This window comes from Leucopleurus acutus, assembly GCF_964270905.1.
Source record: "Leucopleurus acutus genome assembly, chromosome: 15".
In the NCBI taxonomy this organism is placed as follows: domain Eukaryota; kingdom Metazoa; phylum Chordata; class Mammalia; order Artiodactyla; family Delphinidae; genus Leucopleurus; species Leucopleurus acutus.
Genome location: NC_139157.1, coordinates 51016736 through 51042269, shown reverse-complemented (window position 1 = coordinate 51042269; position 25534 = coordinate 51016736). Strand labels below are relative to the sequence as shown.

Here is a 25534-nt window from a genome sequence, read left to right as displayed (position 1 = left end):
AACAAGGGAAAAATGACAACATACAAGGGAACTCCCATAAGGTTAACAGCTGATCTCTCAGCAGAAACTCTACAAGCCAGAAGGGAGTGCCATGATATATTTAAAGTGATAAACGGGAAGAACTTAAAACCAAGATGACTCTACCCAGCAAGGATCTCATTCAGATTCGACAGAGAAATCAAAAGCTTTACAGACAAGCAAAAGCTAAGAGAATTCAGCACCACCAAACCATCTCTACAACAAATGCTAAAGGAACTTCCCTAAGTGGGAAACACAAGAGAAGAAACAAACCCAAAACATTTAAGAAAATGGTCAGAGGAACATACATATCGATAATTACCTTAAACGTGAATGGACTAAATGCTCCAACCAAAAGACACAGGCTCGCTGAATGTATACAAAAACAGGACTCATAAATGTGCGGTCTACAAGAGACCCACTTCAGACCTAGGGACGCATACAGACTGAAAATGAGAGGATGGAAAAAGATAAGCAAACAGAAATCAAAAGAAAGCTGGAGGGCTTCCCTGGTGGCACAGTGGTTGAGAGTTCGCCTGCTGATGCAGGGGATGCAGGTTCGTGCCCCGGTCCGGGAGGATCCCACATGCCGCGGAGCGGCCGGGCCCGTGAGCCATGGCCGCTGGGCCTGCGCGTCCGGAGCCTGTGCTCCGGCAGCGGGAGAGGCCACAGCAGTGAGAGGCCCACGTACGGGGAAAAAAAAAAAAAGAAAGCTGGAGTAGCAATACTCATATCAGATAAAATAGACTTTAAAATAAACAATGTCACAAGAGACAAGGAAGGACACTACATAATGATCAAGGGATCAATCCAAGAAGAAGATATAACAATTATATATGCATCCAACACAGGAGCACCTCAATACATAAGGCAACTGCTAACAGCTATAGAAGAGGAAATCGACAGTAACAGTGGGGGACTTTAACACCTCACTTACACCAATGGACAGATCATCCAAACAGAAAATTAATAAGGAAACACAAGCTTTAAATGACACAATAGACCAGATAGATTTAATTGATATTTATAGGACATTCCATCCAAAAACAGCAGATTACACTTTCTTCTCAAGTGCACACGGAACATTCTCCAGGATAGATCACATCCTGGGTCATAAATCAAGCCTCAGGAAATTTAAGAAAATTGAAATCATATCAAGCATCTTTTCTGACCACAATGCTTTGAGATTAGAAATCCATAACGGAAAAAAACGGAAAAAACACAAACACGTAGAGGTTAAACAATACATTACTAAATAACCAAGAGATCACCGAAGAAATCAAAGAGGCAATCAAAAAATACCTAGAGAAAAATGACAATGAAAACACGATGATCCAAAACCTATGGGATGCAGCAAAAGCAGTTCTAAGAGAGAAGTTTATAGCTATACAAGCCTACCTCAAGAAACAAGAAAAATCTCAAATAAACAATCTAACCTTACACCTAAAGGAACTAGAGAAAGAAGAACAAAGAAAACCCAAAGTTAGTAGAAGGAAAGAAATCATAAAGATCGGAGCAGAAATAACTGAAATAGAAACAAAGAAAACAATAGCAAAGATCAATAAAACTAAAAGCTGGTTCTTTGAGAAAGTAAACAAAATTGATACACCATTAGCCAGACTCATCAAGAAAAAGAGGGAGAGGACTCAAATCAGTAAAATTACAAATGAAAAAGGAGAAGTTACAACAGACACCGCATAAATACAAAGCATCCTAAGAAACTACTACAAGCAACTCTATGCCAATAAAATGGACAACCTGGAAGAAATGGACAAATTCTTAGAAAGGTATAATCTTGCAAGACTGAACCAGGAAGAAATAGAAAATATGAACATACCAATCATAAGTAATGAAATGGAAACTGTGATTAAAAATCTTCCAACAAACAAAAGTCCAGGACCAGATGGCTTCACAGGTGAATTCTATTAAACATTTAGTTAGAGAACAGCTAAACACCCATCCTTCTCAAACTCTTCCAAAAAATTGCAGAGGAAGGAACATTCCCAAACTCATTCTATGAGGCCACCATCACCCTGATACCAAAACCAGACAAAGATACTACAAAAAAAGAAAATTACAGACCAGTATAACTGGTGAATATAGATGTAAAAATCCTCAACAAAATACTGGCAAACAGAATCCAACAACACATTAAAAGGATCATACACCATGATCAAGTGGGATTTATCCCAGGGATGCAAGGATTCTTCAATATATGCAAATCAATCAATGTGATACATCATATTAACAAACTGAAGACTAAAAACCATATGATCATCTCAATAGATGCAGAAAAAGCTTTTGACAAAATTCAACACCCATTTATGATAAAAACTCTCCAGAAAGTGGGCATAGAGGGAACCTACCTCAACATAATAAAGGCCATATACGACAAACCCACAGCAAACATCATTCTCAATGCTGAAAATCTGAAAGCATTTCCTCTAAGATCATGAACGAGACAAGGATGTCCACTCTCACCACTATTATTCAAAATAGTTTTGGAAGTCCTAGCCACGGCAATCAGAGAAGAAAAAGGAATAAAAGGAATACAAATGGGAAAAGAAGAAGTAAAACTGTCACTATTTGCAGATGACATGATATACTATACATAGAGAATCCTAAAGATGCCACCAGAAAACTGCTAGAGCTAATCAATGAATTTGGTAAAGCTGCAGGATACAAAATTAATGCACAGAAATCTCTTGCATTCCTATACACTAATAACAAAAGATCAGAAAGAGAAATTAAGGAAACAATCCCATTCACCACTGCAACAAAAAGAATAAAATACCAAGGAATAAACCTACCTAGGGAGACAAAAGACCTGTACCTGTACTCAGAAAACTATAAGACACTGATGAAAGAAATCAAAGATGACACAGTCAGATGGAGAGAGATAGCATGTTCTTGGATTGGAAGAATCAATACTGTGAAAATGACTATACTCCCCAAAGCAATCTACAGATTCAATGTAATCCCTATTAAATTACCAGTGACATTTTTTACAGAACTAGAACAAAAAATCTTAAAATTTGTATGGAGACACAAAAGACCCCAAATAGCCAGAGCAGTCTTGAGGGAAAAAAACGGAGCTGGAGGATTCAGACTCCCTGACTTCAGACTGTACTACAAAGCTACAGTAATCAAGACAATATGGTACTGGCACAAAAACAGAAATATATATCAATAGAACAGGATAGAAAGCCCAGAGATAAACCCACGCACCTATAGTCAACTGATCTATGACAAACGAGGCAAGGATATACAATGGAGAAAAGACAGTCTCTTCAATAAGTGGTGCTGGGAAAACTGGACAGCTACACATAAAAGAATGAAATTAGAACACTCCCCAACACCATACACAAAAATAAACTCAAAATCGATTCGAGACCTAAATGCAAGACCGGACACTATAAAACTCTTAGAGGAAAACATAGGAAGAACACTCTGACATAAATCACAGCAAGATCTTTTCTGATTCACCTCCTAGAGTAATGGAAATAAAAACAAAAATAAACAAATGGGACCTAATGAAACTTAAAAGCTTTTGCAAAGCAAAGGAAATGACAAACAAGACAAAAAGACAACCCTCAGAATGGGAGAAAATATTTGCAAATGAATCAACGGACAAAGGATTAATCTCCAAAATATATAAACAGCTCATGCAGCTCAATATTAAAAAACAAACAACCCAATCAAAAAATGTGCAGGGGCTTCCCTGGTAGCACAGTGGTTGAGAGTCCGCCTGCTGATGCAGGGGACACGGGTTCGTGCCCCGGTCCGGGAAGATCCCACATGCCGCGGAGCGGCTAGGCCCGTGAGCCATGGTCGCTAAGCCTGCGCATCCGGAGCCTATGCTCCGCAACAGGAGAGGCCACAACAGTGAGAGGCCCGCGTACCGCCAAAAAAAAGGGCAGAAGACCTAAACAGACATTTCTCCAAAGAAAACATACAGATGGCTAAGAAGCACATTAAAACATGCTCAACATCATTAGAGAAATGCAAATCAAAACTACAGTGAGGTATTACCTCACACCAGTAAGAATGGGCATTATCAGAAAATCTACAAACAACAAATGCAGGAGAGGGTGTTGAGAAAAGGGAACACTCTTGTACTCTTGGTGGGAGTGTAAATTGATACAGCCACTATGGAGAACAGTATGGAGGTTCCTTAAAAAACTAAAAATAGAATCACCATATGACCCAGCAATCCCACCACTGGGCATATACCCAGAGAAAACCATAATTCAAAAAGATACATCCACCCCAATGTTCATTGCAGCACTATTTACAATAGCCACATGGAAGCAACCTAAATGCCCATCAACAGATGAATGGATAAATAAGATGTGGCACATATATACAATGGAATATTACTCAGCCATAAAAAGGAACGAAATTGGGTCATTTTTGAGACGTGGATGGATCTAGAGAGTGTCATACAGAGTGAAGTAAGTCAGAAAGAGAAAAACAAATATCGTATATTAATGCATATATGTGGAACCTAGAATAATGGTACAGATGAACTGGTTTGCAGGGCAGAAATAGAGACACAGATGTAGAGAACAAACGTATGGACACCAAGTGGGGGAAAGTGGCGGGGGGGGGGGGTGCTGGTGGTGGTGGGATGAACTGGGAGATTGGGATTCACATATATACACTAATATGTATAAAACAGATAACTAATAAGAACCTGCTGTATAAAAAAATAAAATTCAAAAAAAAGGAGGTAATGAAATTCTCAACAATAATCAATCTCTGTATAACACTTTACTATTTAAGAATGATACCCACACGACCTTGTAATTATAATGTCTTATAGGGAATTAACAAATCATCAGAGGAAGAATTAATGTATTTTTCAACTGTGTGTGTGTGAAAAACTAATGTGAAAACTATAAAAATTAATTTAAAATTTCAAAACAGCTAACAGAACCTGCAAAATTACATTTGCAAATCTACAACGGTTTTGACTTTGAGAATGTATAACTTAGAGTGAGAGAATATAAAAGCCTTAACACATAACTCTTAAAGCATAAAACTACAGACTACTTACTGCCATTGTTTGCCTTGTCAATTTAACCAACACTGTAACTAAGGATCCTACTGTGATGTTGTTGCTATCTTCATCATCCAATACTATAAGATAAAAGAAAAACAAATAAATAAAAATCAAGCTCTATGTCAAGGCAAACAGCAAAACAACTTATTCAAATCAATCTGGTATTTCAGTATTTCAAACATACAGAGTTTTAAACCTACTAAATAAAAAATAATTTATTGACTATGTACTCTGTAAAAAGCTCTCTAGTAGATGCCTTCAACAATGTACCCATTTAATCCTTAAATCAGCTCTATGAAGCATTATTATTATTTATTTAAAGAAGATACTGAGGTTCAGAAATAAAGTAAAATGCCCAAGGTCACAAAATGGCTATATCGACGCTGCCAAGTTTCAAACCCAAGCCTTTTAAAACAGAGTATGTTAGGACTACAACAGCTTTCTCTCACAGTGATATAAAAATAGGATTGTGTCACTCTATTAAATTGTGCAAACTTTATACTCACAAGATCTTACCTATATGAACAAATGCGTGCCTGTAAGAATAAAATAATTAAAACTAGCATTCTGAGCAACAGTAAAGATATTTTAAGGCAAGCACTTGAAAATATTGTTTATATTAAAAAACACTTTAAAAACATTTTTTGCAATTGTTTAATTTTTTAAAACCACATTTGCCACACACAACCCCAAAAGTCTAACAATAAAATAAACTTAACTACAAGTCCTTTAAAAACAGAAACCATTCCTAACACATCCTTGTATTCTTGGTCCCACAAGAATGTTTTCACAATGGCAACTTAGCAAATGTCAAAGCTCAGAACAATGTCACAATGAAGGAATGGAGCAGAATAATCTCTAATTCTGTCACCATACTAAGATACTATATTCGGCTCTAAAATGGGAACTCACAGGACAATTATGTAGGTAGAAAAATAATCTCTATTTTTTTTCACTCCAAGCAGACAAAGACAGAAGTAAGTCAAGAAGAACACATGAAATGTGGCACAGAGCATGGTGATTTTCAAGATTTAATTAATATAAACAAATTAGGTTTTTTAAAAATTAATTTTAGAACTAAGCAGGTATCTTATACTAACAATAGATATATTTCAAATATCCTTCATTACATCTAGAAATCTCTTTCATTCTTTGAAAAGTTAAGATCTTCTTGAAAGCTGAACTACAGAACAGAAGCATCCTCAAACCTAAGCCCATTAGGAGGATAATAAAGGTAGGGTTCTCAAAACTAATAAGTATACAACATCTTCCATCACAGCAAATCTGACAGGTAAACTACAGTTCTGCAAAGTCTAATTAAAAGTTATTAAATGAAGTGTTTTGAGGGCCTTGAGCCAAATAAACAAAAGCCAATCTATCAAAAGGGAAGCAATGGGAAACCTCCCACTTACCCTGTGATTTTATGTCCATGGTCACATATGGGAAACTCCCAAGGACAGCCATAACCTCTTCATACTTTTCATCTTCAAGGAAGTGCAATAGATTGTGACGATCTGATTCTTTTAAACTCACCAAATCCTGGATAGTCTTAATTTTGTACTAAATTTAAAAAGAGAGAGAAAGAAAATAAATCCCGAAGTCATATAACTTTACATAAAAGGAAAATTATTAGCATGTTTACCAAAACAAAATCCAAAAACTTTTAGAAAAATGTTAAGATTATATACATTTCAAAGCAGAAAATACAACTTCACTGTATTTCATGGCCTTTTTCTCCAAGGAAATTTAAGAATTTTTTTTATTACAAAGTTAATACACAGCTACTTGTTTTTAATTAGAAAAAAATAAAGTTAGAGGAAAAAAATAATAACATTCATATAAACTCTTGACCCAAGCAAGAATGACTGTCATTTGATTTGTTCAGTTTGCAGACCTTTATTTTTAACTTTAATGATAAAAACCTTTAAGAGTATGAATTTATGTCCAAGTAATAGCTGTATGCACCCTTAAGTTTTACTATGCAATACTCTCATTTTTGTTATTTTCTAAATACAGCTATCTGTTATTGCAGCAAAACCCAGCCTGGCTAAGTGGATACTCAGGAGAGGGTTTTTTAATTTCTGAGTATTTGGTGCCAGTTATTAATTTTTACTTTCACCGATAGGGATTAGCTCATGAGGCATGTGAAATACCTGCTTTTGAATTCTGAAGTTTATAATTATGACTTAAAATGTGATCAAATTTATAAGAGTAACACACTTCCTCGAAAGGAGAGAACTCTGATGCAAATTTCTAATATGTATTTATTAGTTCTGCCTTAACACTATCAAATCCAATGTCTATCTTCTGCCTACTTTGTCTAATATCAATACATACAAAGTAATGTTTAAAATCTACCAAACTTACAATTTCATTCCACTTTTTCTTGTATTTCCTCAAGTTTTCATTTATATTACATTTCTGAAATATCTTAAGATTCATTATCATAATCTATATATAGATTGTATTTTCTAAATAAGAATTATCTGTATTTGATCTACTTATTTTTTGAATGCTTGATTTTTTTTGTTCAGACTCAACCAATAAACTATTGCCCAACCTTTAAGCCACGAATGAAATAAATGCAAAGTATACAGTGCATTTTTACTTAGTACGCTTATTTTTGGCAACATAAAGAAAAAAGAAAGTGTTGACTGCTAAAATGCACTGACCCCCAAAGTAAACCACTACAGTAGTAAAATATTATAAAACAGCTACCTAATCAAGAAAGTATTAACAGAATCACTTGAGGGATAGTTTTAGAATGTTTAAAACATTATAAATCTAAGGAGTTCACAGTAACCATTTCTAGAAAAATTTTCATTCATGTTACCTTTAAGTGACAGGACAAACTGCTTAAAACTAATTTTAAAGTAGCAAATTACCTTTTTATGATTAGAAACCCTTCTAAGATTGTCTTCTTCAATGTGAGGGAGCTGCAGAAGGGGAGACTTAAACTGCTGAAGGCCTTGCACAGCCATCTGGGAAAGCTTCATGCAGTTTTCCAGGGATGCCAAAGTTGGAGCACGAAACTCCCTTTCTTAGAAAGAATAGAAGAAAAGCAAAAACAGGTCTGGACTTTTTATATGTTCAGGAGTACACAATTCATCACAAAAACAAATTCATGTGAACATCCTTAACACCTCAAATTTTACGATCATAGTGTTGAATTTCCTTTAAAAGTTACTGGGTAAGACACAGAAAATACACAAACTTGGTCAAATGCACATACTGATGTCATGCCAAAAACTGACATCATCCATAACAACAAAACACAACCAGTATCTCTTTTTTAAGGGTCTCTCTTTCCATTACTGACCATAAATAAACTCCCTAGTTCTTTTTTCCATTATGTAAAAAACACTACATGTCAGATGAATCATCATCACATCACTTAAAGAATTACTTCAAACTCATTGTTAACCTAATTCTAAAACTACTCAGAGGAAGGAAAAGGGTATTTTAAATCTCTGCAAACAATAAATAACAATAAAACAATGAAAAATTAAATTCAAAGAACATAAGTCACCATACTTTACATAATAAAAAACACAGGAAAGAAATAAGAAAAACCATGAACAAAACTGGGAAAACTGATTCACCTTACAGACAGAATTATACTAAGCACCCAAAAATCTTAAAACTATGAAGTGTAATCTGTATGTGCTTGCAAGAAAAAGTACAACATAATTATGCTTCCTCCTCACCTTCACGGCTCCGGGCCATTATTATTAGTTGGCAGATTACATTAACCATTTCTTGAAGTAGGGCAGGGCATTTTTTCAGCATAAATTGCTGATCTGCAAAACAATAAAACACCTGAAACAAATCATTCTTCTTTTATGATTAAAACACCTTTATCACCTGTAGTCCAAGACGAATGCTAAATTTAAGCTGTCACACACATTTTTCACATGACCTCAGAACATTACAGAATATTACAATAGTTTCTCCTCGGCAGCACTATGTCAAAAATCAATCAGAAAACCCTACCTCAAATTAGATGTTTCAAAGGCAAACTTTTAATATTATGGTCTTGGGCTTTATAAATTACTCCCTACCTTTTTTTTTGGAAATAGCCTTAATCTTAAATTTAATCATAATCTTACTAATTTAAGAACTTCAAAATTCTTCTTCCTGTGTACCTAAATTCCTATAATTATGGATAAGTCCAAAGACTAAGACTGAGAATAAATGTCAACCAAATGGAGAGAGGAGGAGAGGAGGAGGAGGAGGGAGACAGACACTTTCATTTATACTGCATATAAGAGTTAACCATTAAGATCATCCATTGGGGTTGGTACTCAACCTAAAAAAAATCTGTTCCCTGATTCTAAGATAACTGGTAAAAATGGAGATGGTTTCATATCTGTACAGAACATTAGGAACAGAATTACTAGTTAACTTGCAACTTCAATAAACAATGCCTAAATAGCGCTCCTTGATTCCATCATAAGCAGCCTATCCTATCATTAATCACTGAGCATCAACTGACCTTGTTTTCAAAGGCATTTGATTGCATTATTGGCTTAAAGTGGTGGGGGGAGGGTTGGTTCACTCAGAAAGAAAATTCCCTAAGGATAATAACTTTCTTTTAGAACTTCCAATTGAAATAATGCAAGTGAAAAGAGATGACACTCAAATTCATGACATCCCTGGAAATACTATTGTCCCAATCCACTGCTTTTCTTTTAAGTAGAATAGATGGCTTCAAGTACTTCTGAAGCTTTAAATAAAGATTAAACAGACACTTCATTGGTAACTACTGCTGGAGTATGATGGTGGTACTGGTGGCAGTGACTGAGACATCTGTTGGGAAAATCCATTTTTTCCTTGCCCCGAAAGGCTTACAAAATCCTTTTTTAAAAGCCATCAGGAATTACTGTATAATCTGCAACTGACTTAACATTTTTCATAGAGAGTATTCTCTCACCTTGAAATACAACATTTTAACATTTGCCAAAACATCTGACTTACTAATACCTTCAAAGAATTTGTGAATTATGTACGTAGCATATAGATTTGTTTTTAAAAGGTCCTTGAGTAATTATCTGATTGAGCAAAAAAGAACAGTGACAAAAAAACACTGCACCACGAGGTCTAATTAAATCCACCTCTTCTGTACCACTAAAACCCTACAGATATTAGAATCACAAATACCTTCTTCAAGGGTCTCAGGAATTTTCATTCTAGCAAGATGAGACAGTAAAAGAACTCTGGCCTTCAGGCTATATGGGCAGGTAAGTGGCGGCTCATTCTTCTTTAAATTAATGCTGCCAATTTCTCTGATTAGCTAGAGTAAATAAAATAATTATTTTAAAATGTATACTTAAAAAAGCATTAACCTTATATACTTAAATGTTTATCAAGGAATTTGGGAGACAGGCCTAACCTGAGGTATTAGAATATTATCTGTTGGTCTGCTTGTGGCATCCTTGTTATACTGAGGATCAAATTCAGAGGCTCCAGCCAAGACCATGATAAGACCTAAGAAAACAAAAGAAATATGAAGAAAAATAAATTTGCTCACCCATTAATCCGCCTCCCATGATACTTGATCAATCCTAGAGTGAGGCAGTTTTCCAATCACACACAATGCTAAAATCATCTGAACTCCACTATCAATAAGCATTAATCTCTCTCATAACAAAAGCAACATCTCACTTTTTAAAATGTGTGCAATATTACCTATCACAAGTAAATAGAAATACACATCAAATTAAGGGCCCAGAAGCAACTAGGTACATTAAAATCACTACAAATAGCATCTGTTTCTAGACCTAAGCATGTGTTCCACAGAAATTTATAGTAGGAAGTATTCTATGTGATGTTACTAACTGCTTTGTAAAAAAAAAAAAAGGGGGGGGCGGGGACTCCATGGCTAAATAAAGCTGAGAAATAAGAGTTAAAAAGAGTTTCAGGTTTCTTCACTTCATGACTCCTCAGAGCCTTAAGTAAACTACAATATATTGTAATTTGCAGAAATTTTTATTATGGAACTCTGGAGGGTTTTGTAGGAATAGTGTTCCTTGAAATACACATGATGTGAGGTCACATATATTAGCGTTACCCTCGTTGGCCTATACAAGTTCTTTAATGACTGGCACTATAGTCATCAATCTTAGCTTACAGCAGAAAATACATGCAACATCCTCACAAAATGCAGGACGGTAAAGAGGTTAAGTGCGTAGCTGAATGACCTAGAACAATATTCTTCACCTCTCTGTGGGCCTTGGTTTCTTCATATGTGCCTGACACACAGTCAGCATAGTAATGTGTGTGAGCTAGTACTATTACTACCCTCAAATGTCTGAATGAAAACAACAGCTATATAAATGGTGCCAATGCTAAAACCAAGGATATATAAGCAAACCCACCAGCTAAACAAAGCTTTATGTATGTACTGGTTTAGGGCTTAGGAACCACATTACCTGAGTTCCATCCTAGCTCTGTCACTTACTGTGTATCCTTGGGCTCAGTTTCTTCATCTATAAAATGTGCTTAAAAACAGCACTTATTTATGGGAGCATACAAAGATTAAATGAGTTAATACATGCATAGTGGCTAGCAATGCCTGGCAACGACAAATACTCAAGAAATCCTAGCTGGTATTATTACAAAATTAGCCCACAAGAAGTTTTACCATAAAATTTCTGAGTAATAAAATAGCTGAGTAAAATGGGAATAACAGAACTACAGATTAAGACATATCATAAAGGATGTTAGCATTTTCCTCCAGCTTTAGCTATAATGAACTGAATATCCCTAAAACTATTAAATGGAATTTCTCCAGTTGAATATATATCAACTCTACATAAATGACTCAGAAAATAATCTAATATCACAGTTACTTAAATTTACTTACGTTTCATATCCATATTTCGGGTTTTATAAACAAAGTATGTATAAATCTGTGTTGTGCGTATTAGAATCTGGTCTCCACTATAGCGTATTGAGCGATACCACCAAGAGCCCTAAAACACAAAATTAAACCAGAAATAAAGCATAAAAACCATGATAAATGTTAATTTTGATGCAGAATGGTCAAATTTTCTAAATGTTCATAAACCAATAAAAAGACCTGCTCTTTAGAACAAATGCCTTTGTTACATATTTCAAATGATTTATTTGGTAAATATTTATGCTGCCTGAGGCCTAAACACCAACCTACCTCATTACATATATATGATTAAAACATTTAAGTTTCAGCTAGAAATTGTTTAAAGACAAAATAGGAATGAAACAACCCACTGCTATAAGCAACAAGCTGGTTCCTCACACATAGCATGTCTTCAATAAATATTTGACAAATAAGCGAAGAGGCAATTTTATAGTTGATATACTACTTTCATTCACATTATTCCACACAAGTGGATTCTCACACAACAATCCTATGAAGAAGGCAAGACAGGTTAATTGTTAGCCTCACTATGGGACCCATAGGAACTGTAAGATCAGTAAGAATACCACCAGTCATAAGAGTAATAAACAATAAAATCATAAACTTTATGGTACCTCGATAAACAGTACTATGCAACTGTTTTTAAAAATGAGGTCGTTCTACATGTTGTACCCCTATATGAAGCAAAAAAAGTCACAGAACAATACATATAGTAAGATCACATTTAAAAAAAATGTGCACATGTATATATACATAATGCATAGAAAAATATCTGAAAAGGAAGCAAACTTAGCAGTGATTATCTCTGACAGAGAAATGGAGTTGGGGGAGGTGGTAAGGGAAGATTTTCATTTTAAATTCTAAATACATAGGTACTATCTCATCTGTGTGTAATTTTTGGATCAGGAGGAGATTCATTTTAACATACTAAAGAGATGTCACCTTTAGAAGACCTTTAAAGTATAACTGAATATAAGATTCTTAAAATTCAAGAATTAATGGATTATATTCTAATACAAATTACAATCTTATAAGGAGACTCCAAAGCATGCACCGATTCCCTTCCCTAAAAAATGTTAATAAAAAGAGCTGGAACTTACCACAACAACTGGAAGGATAACCATGAATGCCAATCCATATACAAGTAAAACCTTGAATTGAAAAGGAAAGAAAAAATTATGGCCTTCATCAGGTAAATTATGACAACATCCATGAACACTTATTTTGAGGCTTACATGGGGGAGGCACTATTAAAAGCACTCCTCATGCAGTACTTCATTTAATCCTTATTTTCAAACTCTAAGAGGAAGGTACCATTATTATTTTCCTTTTGCAGATAGGGAACCTTCAGCATATATAGTCATCCCTCGGTATCCATGGGGAACTGGTTTTAAGGCCCCAAGGATACCAAAATTCAGGGATGCTCAAGTCCTTTATATAAAATGGTGATAAAAGAGTAGGATCTCTTTACCCACGGATGCAAAACATGCCGAAAGGGAGGGCCAACTTCAGCTGACCCTTGAACAATGTGGGGCTTGGCTCCCCGACCTCCTTGCAGTGGAAAATCCAACTCTAACTTCAGAGCTGGCCCCCCATTACCTGTGGCTCTGCATCCGCAGATTCAACCAACCATGGATTGTGCAGTACTGTAGTCCGTATTTATCAAAAAAATCCACGTATTAAGTGGACCCACACAGTTCAAGCCCCGGTTGTCCAAGGGTCAACTGTATTATATATCCACACCTTGGCAAGTAGTTAGTGCCTTCCAAATAAATGGTAGAAGCTGGTTTCTTTGCCTAAATATCAAACAGAACACATAATGTTCTGTTTGCAAGTAATTTCTATCTATTGGTCTTAGATTTCTGTCCTACTGCTTGATCCCAAATCTGGTAGCTAACTATCTTTTCTCTTCTCTAGTATTCCCTGAATAACCCCAAGCATAATAAACATGCTTATATACAGCAACTATATACCCTGGAAAATAACATGTAAATAAACAGCCATAAAATAACACTGAATAGCCATTTTCAAAACAAAACATGGATTTTTTTATTGCTTCAAAGATAGCTCCTAGATAAGAATTTTCAAGAAAGGAGAAGTAGGGAATTCCTGAACAACAGGTTAGGATAATTCCTGATGTTTTAGGAGTTGCAGCCTCTATATTACAGACTGAAGTCTGATATCCTACTGTCTCCTGAAGTGCCACATATAATATATATCATTATGTTAGCACACATTAAAATTAATTTAGCCTGGGTAAATGTGAAATAAAAGATAACTTAAATTTTGAGCGCTACGTAAGATAAATGTAGATACCATAAAAAAACAGTGGTTCCCTAAACCAAGAGTAGGACCCAATCTGAAACCACCTCCACAAGAAATTGCCACAACTGTAAGGAATTCCTTAAACAGTGCGGGGGGGGGGGGGGGGGGACCCTACACTAGAACACACTGCCCCAAACCAACAACCTAATAATAGGAACCGATTCTTTTCTCCATTATGCAAAAACAGTTTTCACAATACACAGTTAAATTGAAAACAGCACACCAGTATTTTCTTTGTAAAGCTCTCTATATATTACCAAGATATATCGAACACATTATAGTGTCTTATTTAAATGTACTCACCAAAATTGAATTTTTCTGGTCAACTATCCAAGCTGGCAGGGCAATTCCAAAGCTTGTGGCTAAAATAGGAAGAATATTTTTGAAGAGTCTCAATTTCCAGTTTTATTTCTTTATATCCCCAAATTCTGTCTCCCCCAGCCCCTCCAAAAAAGCTTTAAGATTATCTTATTATGTGTTTCCATTACACAAAAGTTGATGGACATGGTTTATATTTGAAACTTAAAATTTTTCCAGAAGAAAAAAAAATTCTAAGTATGTGAATTCCTTCTTCCCAGAACACTTAAATTCTTTTATATGTCCTGAGTTTATGTAAACACTATGAATATATGAGAAAATGTTTTAGTCAGTAAAGAAAAACAGATTTTATTCATCCAATTTTTATCAACTACTAACTGGAAATGAAGAATAATGACAGTGACTACTTTCCTCATCAAATCAATCAAAGTTCTATCTTTCAAACCAATCTCTAGAAAGAAGAATAAAGTAAAAATTGAAGGGAACTCAATTTACATATTTGTTTAACTCCTTGTGGTTGTAATTTTCCTATTCACAAACTAAGAAAATCAAAACATTCTTTTCAATCTAGTTTAACATTTTTATAATATACACATATCATAACCCCAGTATTTTTTAATCATCATTTACCACACCTTGAGGCCCATCTGGATTTCCAAACTCTTCCCAATTTTTCCGGGACTCTTCATCAGTTAAACTAGCATAAAAGGAACAAAGGTGCAAAATTAGAAAGACACATCTGAAAAATAAGTACTCGTATACACAAACTCCATTAACTAACCAACTCACTTCCTAAAGATAATTTCAGAGAATCAAGAAAAGAACTCTCTGAAATCAGAAAAAAAGGGGGAGAGGAAAATAAGAAATTCAGCATTAACAGAAAATGCTAACTATTGAGCCCAGATACAAATTCCTAGTTGGCCCATGGGTTCTCAGGTTTAGCCAGTTCAAGCCAGAAGATGCAACTTTAAAGGCTACTACATTTTCTAAGGAGGCAGGGAGGATTATATGTTACTTTTAAAAATCTTATACACTCAGATATTTCCCAAAATTTCTTCAATGTTCATGTTTTTACTTTAATAATGATATATATCTATTTTTTAAATATAAACTTAATACATGATTAATAATAATCCCTCCAAAACTGGCACCACATTCTCAAAGAAAAAAATAATAACACCTATAAAATTCCACTGCTTTGGAAAAGGTCATTTGCATTGTGCTAAGATCACAATTTTCTCCTAAGCCAACTTCCAGCAAGACTAAGAAAATACCTGCTAAAGCAACAGCTTCTTAACCCAAGCAATATGAAAGTGACAGTGATTTTTTAAACACCTAACATGAATATAACCCCTGACCTGGGCAATGGCTCAAGGCACAGGGTAAGAGTAGTTTTATTCCAGGTCCCAGCATAGATGTTAAAAAAAAAAAAAACATTAAAAGAAATTTTCAATTCCTTCAAAAACTTTACAATGCTGTTAAGGAGACAAGGCAGACACATACACACAAAATGACCAATAACATAATAAGGAAGGCATTCTTGCAGACCTATTGGCAAAAGATTATGTTTATGTCCAAATCTAATTTTAGCCATATTTCTATTTCCCAGAACATATGCACTTAAGATACAATGAATTTTCTATTCAACAAAGCTCCAATTGAGAGAGCGAATGCAGAAGAACCTTCATAAAATTGCAAAATTTTTCAATGATTTGAAAATATTTTTAAACTTATCAATTTGGTCATTTATGAAAACAAGAGCCTTGATGTCTTTAGTCCTTATTCAACTATAACTCCACTTACACTGTTTGATCTAAGGCCGCAGTAAAATACAGGAGCCAATGAAAGGCATTATTAGAGAGACTGCAAGTTAATAAGAAGTGGTGCTAAGATTCCTTTCTGCTAAGGGAGGGATGTTTTTCAAAAACTTTTGCCTTTGTTTCCCTGTACAATTGTCCACCCCACCCAGAGCTTTAGCTATTGTTTCTTTCAATTTTCTGTCTCCTAATCAGTGTCTTTTCCCCAAAATAATTATCTCTGTCCCCTCCTGACTTTCTAATGATGGCAGCACCATAAACTGTTCTGTTCTCTATACAATGCCCTTAGGTTTTGCAAAACAAAGCACAGCTCTCATCAGAGAAGCACTTGATTTTTCAACCTGCATACACACCTGATTAAAATTCCATTAACTCATTCATTAAACCATCTGTACAACTGTTGTGTAACCATCCTGTATACTCAAAGGAATTATCCATTTTTTAAAAAGTCAGTGTAAGAAAGCAACTGATTTTGGGCTACTTATTAGTGCTTCAGTATCCATTCCTAAGACTTAAGGTACTTAAAAGCTATGTGATTTCAGTATAATTTATATATAACAAGCTTAAACAACACCAATGGTGCTAACATAATTTTTTTTAATTCAATGAGTATAAAGCTTCCTAAACATGATTATACCCCTTGACTTTGGGGGTGGGAGGTTATATCATAGATCCTATTAGGAATCTAATGAAACCTATGCCCCTCCTGCCCTGGAAAAAAATGCACATTTACAAACACACATAAATTCTGTATACAGTTTCAGGGACCTCAGTTTATAAATCCTAACCCAGAGAATGTTTTCACTAAATTATATGCGAAGGGCCTGAGTTGGCTATGTAGAGCTAAGTTACATATTCATATGTAAGAACACATGAAAACATACTTTTTAAAAATCAAAATATCTTTAAGGATGTAAATCACGCTGCCCACTTGTTACAAAGTAGTTTAAACATAGATTTTACACCCAAAAGCAAAATCCCAACTATATCCAGAAGAATGAATCAGATATCAATAGTTGGTCTAACTCCTCAAAAATAACCATACCTCCTTTCCTTTAAGTTACAATCTGGTCTGAAGAAATAGGAATGACCCAGCTTGTTTATTATAATGAGTGAATAAGGGAAGAGAAACCAGCCTGAATAAACAAGGCAAATTCTGAAAAACTTTGTAGATCATGCAGTTTTTTATAACTGCATTCTACACGTTGCTTGAATTACATAACTTAGGCTGGTAGAGTTATACATACATAAGATAGCAGCTTCAATCACTCAGAACCTATATTCAGTAAAATGCACCCTTTTAACTAATCTAATTATACTGTACAAGTTACAATAACTCAAAGTTCTGGGTCCCATAATCATTTTACTTCTTCACTTGTCTGATAGACCATCAACTATTTAAGACATTTTACATACAAAACATTCTACATCTTGAACATGTAACTGAGTTAAAACCAAAGGCCATATATTATTCTTCTGTACTTCTTAGAATAGTGACAATACATCATAGAGTCAGATTTCCAGTAACCTGAGAACAAAATCATGAACTTGAAAGTGTTACAATACCTGAAAACTCAGGGGGGGGGGAAAAAATAACTGTACCAAAAGCACTAAAATTAAAACTACTAATTATTTTGGGGAAAAGAATCTGATTAGGAGACAGAAAGTTGAAAGAAACAATAGCTAAAGCTCTGGGTGGGGTGGACAATTGTACAGGGAAACCAAGGCTCTCTGACTTCCTCTGGAAATCTTCAGTTCTTAAATTACCTGAAGACAGCAACTAAGGCACTGCAATACTTGTGCAACAAGGGTAAATGCTTAAAGGAGACACTGAAAAAAGGGGAAAAGGAGACACCAACTGAAAGACAGCAATCTGGAGGACATCTGCTGCATAGAAAAGAAAATGTAGTATACACTTCAGAAGCTCCTGAAAGTATTGCTTTATTACAGAATCATATTCACATAGATAACAAGCAATCCACAAAGGGGGGGCGGGCTAGGCAGAGAGGAGACACAGTCAATATACTTTTATTATGCACAAAAATGCGTAAGATGATATTTCCCAAACTTTTGTCATTCACATTCCACTTTCACAGCCTGCTATTATATCTGCATATCCTATTATTTACTTATATTTTTTAAGTTAGCTTACAAAATTATATACATCACCGAGTCCTCAAAAAACAGATAACATCTTGTCTGTATTTTACTCTTTAATTCAACATAAGAGCTGTGTGGGATATATCTATGATTCCTGAAGAGTCCAGCTAACTTTTTAACTCTTGTAATATTAATACTCAAGGAATTACTTCAAATTTTATATACCCTATCCTGTTTCCCCAAAATTAAACTCATCTTTAGTTTATAGTTTAAATGAGACAAGCTATAAGCCAAAATAAAAGAAATAGATCTAGCCTAACAAAAAGCCTAGAAATGAAAACAAGGTGCAAGTATATCTCTTCTAATCAGGATGCTTTGAAAATAGCTCAATTAACACATCACTTATTACTTAATTTAACCAACTTACATGGCAAAAGCACTACTGTAAGTTATTTAAAATTAAGGTTTGGCTAAATTAACACTTCAGGGTTGCCAGGTAGTTCCATAAATGATAGACTCAACATATGAGGCACTTAATAAAAGTGTATGACAACTATTTTATTACTACTTTATTCAAATAGAAAACTATCTTTACCACTCTTAAAAATGTGTAACGGGTCCTATAATACTTACGCTGCATAAGCTTTTGCTATCCTCATGAACATAACTTCATCACCTCCTTTATCTGGATGATACTTAAGTGACAGCAAACGATACTGTTTCTTAATTTCTGCTACTGTCGCCCCCTAAAAGAAAAGGCTTTGTTTTAGTAAAAATAAGCACAATGCTGTAAAAACATAATCCATCCCACTTTGAACTTAAAATATTGAACTACTCAATATTTTCAGAAACAGAAAATGAAGTTTTCATCCTATATATACCTTGTCCTATAAATTTCACCCACATATTTTTAAAATAAAAATATTCATTTTGGCCAAGATATTTTATTTTATTGAGCACCTAGTACGTGCCACGCAGTACCCTAGGCACCGACAATTTTAGACTGATACTATATAATGCCATTTAAATAAAATAAAATGATAGTGACATTTAAATACCAAAGAATGATCACAGTAAATTAAGTCTGGCTGAAAAAAAACTCAAATCAAAGGTTAACTTCCTTTCTAAGAAAAAAATCTGAAGAATTTCTGGTTTCACCTGCCTGTCAATATTTTAATGTTAAGTAAATACTTAATAAGTTTACCTTAGTTGTTTCCTAATTAGATTCAATTTCTATGAATAAATTTTTCACATTGATTTTTTATGGCATTAAATTGCCCCCAAACCTTTTAATCTTAAAAAATCTCTCTTGATAACCATGATCATCACAATAAGAAAACTCAGATGATATGCAAACTTTTCTTCTACAAAGCAGAAAACTACAAGATTAACACACTCCTTACTGTGTATCATATGAGTCTCTGGATCAAGCCATCTACTGAGGAGAGACTAGAAGTAAAAAAAAAAAAGTAGTATGGCAGAAAAAATGGAAAGGGCACTAGATTCACCTTGGTTACTAAGAAGTTATGGGACCCCAGACAAAACACAAATTTTCCAGGCCTCATTTTCTCCATGAGAAAAAAAGGGTAGATGATCTCTAGCATTCATTTCTGTTCTAACTTTCCACTGATTAACTTAAAAGACCAATTTTCTACTGGGACCCATCACTCAAGTTCAATCAAGAAAGTCAGCTAACAGGTACACTCAAGATTAACCTGAATTTCTATGACAAAGACACCAACACACTGCCTTAGTGTCAACTAACACAGGGTCCCATCCAACTAACATAAATAAACCTCCTGCTTCTAACTTTGCATTAAACCAACCTTAGAAATGTCTTTTAAAAATATACTAACTTCTCATCTCATCTTCAGATATTTTTACTTTTAGCAATTACAAACCAACTCTTAATAGGATGGCAATCAACATCTGTGGCTTAAAAAACATATGCTGGGGCTTCCCTGGTGGTGCAGTGGTTGAGAGTCCGCCTGCCGATGCAGGGGACATGGGTTCGTGCCCCGGTCCGGGAGGATCCCACATGCCGCGGAGCGGCTGGGCCTGTGAGCCACGGCCACTGAGCCTGCGCGTCCGGAGCCTGTGCTCCGCAATGGGAGAGGCCACAACAGTGAGAGGCCCGCGTACCACAAAGAAAAAACAACAAAAAAAAACATATATGCATTAGAATAATAATGGATTAGGTATCTTTTTTAACTGACCAGAGTCTGATTTCTTTAGGCACAGCTCGATTTCTTTTAGGCTGTGGGCCCAGAGTATTTTCAAGGGACTACATAAAATACTACTTACGGGATCCAAATTTAATACTTCATAAGGATTGTATTCTTGATATTCTCGGTCTGTTTTGGAAACTTTGTATGTAAGGAATAATAACAATGCCCATCCTGCAAGCAGAACTATTTTCCTGTTTAGAAAAAAGATAAGTGAAGTATAAATAAATACAACTATATGGTTTTCCTTTAAGATTCTAAAGACACTATGGCAAGGCATAAAACGATCTTAAGTAGTCTCATGTCACTGTGCTATTGACTCAAATTCTATAACCACTGGGTTGTAAGACACAATAAGGACTGCATCTTTTTTCACCTTTGAATTCTCTAGAACCTAGCAGTGCCTGGCATATAATATTCTCTCAGTTACTATTTGCAGAATTTTAAGTAAGAAGTTAATGTACTCATTAACTTATTGGACCCATTCCATTAGATCAAAATATATTAATACTTAGTATTCAGTTAACCATTTAATGTAAAAAAGAATTGCTCTTGACCTTGTAATTACACTTTTAGTAAGATAAACTATGAAAAATAATGGGTCAATTGTGCAAAGATGAATAAGTAGCCTTGTTTATAACAGTAAAAATTTGGAAACAACCTTAAATGTCCATTTATAAGGAACTAATTAAATAAACCATTTATAGGAGACTAATTAAATAAACCAAGATATAGCCACACAATAGAACATTTTTAGCTAACAGATATAGAAAGACGTGCATAACAGGTTAAAAAAAGATATAAAAGAACATATAGTTTGAAAAAAACTAATTTCTCCTCAATATGTTCTATTTAGTAAAAATATTTAAAAGATTGATATTATCAGTGTTGGAGAGGCTAAGGTAAAAAGGAACTCTCATACATTCTACACTCTAAAGGAATATCTGGCAATAAGGTTATCAAAAGCCCTAAAGAAGTATATACCTTTTTAACTATCATCTATTCCACTTCAAGAAATTTAGAAGGAAATAAACTAAAATTAAGTTTATAAAGTATAAAAAGAGTGGTTACAGGTATAATTCATAGCTGAAAACATACACACATAAATGTCCACCAATAGAGTACTGAAAAGATAAATAACAGTACATCCATAGAGAGATACTATCTAGACACTAAAAATATTTGCTGCGGAAGATTATCTACCTTGTACTGTTAAATTAGAAAAACAGCTTTCAAAGCTGTATGTATAATATAATCCTATTCTTTGTAAATAAAAGTTTATTATAAGTAAAAATATAGAAGGTAAATCATCTTTTTTTTAACATCTTTATTGGAGTATAATTGCTTTACAATGGTGTGTTAGTTTCTGCTTTATAACAAAGTGAATCAGTTATACATATACATATGTTCCCATATCTCTTCCCTCTTGCGTCTCCCTCCCTCCCACCCTCCCTATCCCACCCCTCTAGGTGGTCACAAAGCACCGAGCTGGAGCTGATCTCCCTGTGCTATGTGGCTGCTTCCCACTAGCTATCTATTTTACATTTGGTAGTGTATATATGTCCATGCCACTCTCTCGCTTTGTCACAGCTTACCCTACCCCCTCCCCATATCCTCAAGTCCATTCTCTAGTAGGTCTGTGTCTTCATTCCTGTCTTACCCCTAGGTTCTTCGTGACATTTTTTTTTCTTAAATTCCATATATATGTGTTAGCATACGGTATTTGTCTTTCTCTTTCTGACTTACTTCACTCTGTATGACAGACTCTAGGTCCATCCACATCCACCTCATTACAAATAGCTCAATTTCGTTTCTTTTTATGGCTGAGTAATATTCCATTGTATATATGTGCCACATCTTCTTTATCCATTCATCCCATGATGGACACTTAGGTTGTTTCCGTCTCCTGGCTATTGTAAATAGAGCCGCAATGAACATTTTGGTACATGACTCTTTTTGAATTATGGTTTTCTCAGGGTGTATGCCCAGTAGTGGGATTGCTGGGTCATATGGTAGTTCTATTTGTAGTTTTTTAAGGAACCTCCATACTGTTCTCCATAGTGGCTGCACCAATTCACATTCCCACCAGCAGTGCAAGAGTGTTCCCTTTTCTCCACACCCTCTCCAGCATTTGTTTCTAGATTTTTTGATGATGGCCATTCTGACTGGTGTGAGATGATATCTCGTTGTAGTTTTGATTTGCATTTCTCTAATGATTAATGATGTTGAGCATTCTTACATGTGTTTGTTGGCAGTCTGTATATCTTCTTTGGAGAAATGTCTATTTAGGTCTTCTGCCCATTTTTGGATTGGGTTTTTTTTTGTTATTAAGCTGCATGAGCTGCTTATAAATTTTGGAGATTAATCCTTTGTCAGTTGCTTCATTTGCAAATATTTTCTCCCATTCTGAGGGTTGTCTTTTGGTCTTGTTTATGGTTTCCTTTGCTGTGCAAAAGCTTTGCAGTTTCATTAGGTCCCATTTGTTTATTTTTGTTTTTATTTCCATTTCTCTGGGTCAAAAAGGATCTTGCTGTGATTTATGTCATAAGAGTGTTCTGCCTATGTTTTCCTCTAACAGTTTGATAGTTTCTGTCCTTACATTTAGGTCTCTAATCCATTCTGAGCTTATTTTTGTGTATGGTGTTAGGGAGTTATCTAATAAGGTAAATCATCTTAATGGTGGTTACCTTTAATGATGAGATTGAATAATTTTTTTATACCTTTTGTATCACAATTTGTTACATTAGGTAGGAACTGTTAAACAAAGACATAAATGAATCATAGGAGACCTAATCAAACAAAACTGAAGTGACCTATTTTCAAATACAGAAAGAAAGCATTCCGTGTGTTTAAGCTCTCTTGATAGGAACCTAGCTTAAATGTGTTTATTTGGAGTTTCCAGGATCCATTTCCAACCTACCTCCTTACTTTTATCACCCTAGTATTTCAAACAAAATAAATCCCCATATCCCACAGTCCCCTAAGCTTTTCCCACCATTATGCTTTTGCTCTCTTGGGTCTTTCAACCTAGAATTCCCATTCCCCATTGCTGCGTATCCAAACTATATTCATCCTTCAAGACTCAACTCAAATTATGTATCCTCCAAGAAGCAATCCTTAACCCTTGTTAAGATGATCAATGGGGAGATCATGGTTACAGTCACAAAGAAGCACAAACCATGACCTTCCTCCTCTGACTCGTTGCAAACTCCTTGAGCACGTGGACAGGATCCTATTCAGTTCTGACTAACCTCAGAGTAACAAACAGAGATGGCACTCAGATGCAAATATCTTTCTATCTGACCAAATTAATGCTCTAAACCTTATTAAGGGCATAATACTGCAAGCTGCTTTCCATACTATCTGTATGCCCAAAGACGAAGAGGGAGGCCTACCTGGAATACTCCCACTTTTACCTGGCTATCTAGGGAGAGGTAGTTAAGAACATAGGCTCTGGAGCAAAAACTACCTGAAGTCAAATCCCAACTTTACCACTTATTAACTTAGAGATCTTGGCAAGCTGCTTAGCCTTTTACAATTCAACTTCCAACTTTTAGGGTGGGTCTGAGAATTAAATAAGATTAGGTATGTAAAGCCCCTAAAAGGTGCCTCACAGATAGTAAACAACCAATTCATGGTAGCTATTTGCTGTTATTAGTAACTCTAACCCAAGTCTCAGCTTTCAACTAGGACCTCACTTACAAGGAAATCTTCTCTATCTCATGCCAATTAAGAGCCCTCCCTCTGTTCTTTCATGGCACACCCTTCCCGTCCCTTACAACCCTTACTAAACTCTATTATCATCACTTGTTTACTTGTTAGTTACTCAGGTATATCAGCGCCTAGTATAATACCTGACACATACATAGCACACAGTAACTACTTATTTTATGAATAATGAAAATAATTTAAAACAGTAACTTTTGACTCAAACCCAAAGTTTGCTAATACCCTCAATATGCTAAAGAACACTTGAAAATATATTTTATTTCCACACAAACTTAGTAACTCCACATTTTGTTTTGTGAACTTCCCCAAAAGGCTACAAAGCTCAAAAAACAATGATAAAAGTAAAATTGAAAACCACTAAAGTAAAATTTTAAAGCAAACAAGGGTAGAAGAGAAAGGGAACAAAACACCTAAAATACACTACACCCTGTGTTAGATGCTCTTCATGTAGCATCTAGCTCTCTGAGCCAAAGAATAAAGGGAAGAGAGAAGAGGTTAATGACAGAATCCCCAGGCTGATGAAAACTACCACAACCAATAAAACCACGCTCTAATTTCCTGAGAGCCATACCAAAGGTAGAAACATAACAGATTACATCATACTCTGTGCCCAATTTTTTAAAAACATGTTTGGTTTCTCTTAAAAGACAAACATTTTCCCTACATATGGCTTCAGTAATTAAGTTGAGGTCTTGTGTTTTTTCTTTTAAGCAACTTCCAGAAATTAGAGTATTACACAATGACTACTTAATTTTGAAAGAATGCTTCAAGGTTAAGTAGCAAAAAGGTTTTGATGGTTCCTGACCTTATCTAAAATTTTACCAGTATTATTTAATTCTTCCTTGTTTAAACATGCATTAATCTGTACTTCTATTTAAGTAAATCTCTTTACTAATTATTAAAGAGAACATCACAAAGTTGGGTTTTTTTTCTTGAAAACTGAGGTTCAGATACCCACAATGTGTTGACCAAGGCCCAAAACAGAAGAGACTGGAAAGCCAAAAATATCTGCCTGCTGCCTCATAAAAGTTTAATT

At 34.9% G+C, this 25534-nt stretch overlaps 1 protein-coding gene across 1 annotated transcript in view; it reads right to left on the bottom strand.

The window, feature by feature from the left end:
- SEC63 (SEC63 homolog, protein translocation regulator) overlaps window positions 1-25534 on the bottom strand; it is a 69080-nt gene that overhangs the window by 20514 nt on the left and 23032 nt on the right. Inside the window, exons 3-14 of the mRNA XM_082856014.1 lie at window positions 20849-20963; window positions 19178-19290; window positions 15263-15324; window positions 14613-14671; window positions 13085-13135; window positions 11949-12057; window positions 10476-10570; window positions 10244-10376; window positions 8791-8883; window positions 7969-8123; window positions 6496-6643; window positions 5078-5160 (exon numbers count right to left, since the gene is read on the bottom strand). Coding sequence (XP_082712140.1) covers window positions 5078-5160; window positions 6496-6643; window positions 7969-8123; window positions 8791-8883; window positions 10244-10376; window positions 10476-10570; window positions 11949-12057; window positions 13085-13135; window positions 14613-14671; window positions 15263-15324; window positions 19178-19290; window positions 20849-20963 — 1216 coding nt within the window. The remainder of the gene's footprint in view (window positions 1-5077; window positions 5161-6495; window positions 6644-7968; window positions 8124-8790; window positions 8884-10243; window positions 10377-10475; window positions 10571-11948; window positions 12058-13084; window positions 13136-14612; window positions 14672-15262; window positions 15325-19177; window positions 19291-20848; window positions 20964-25534) is intronic.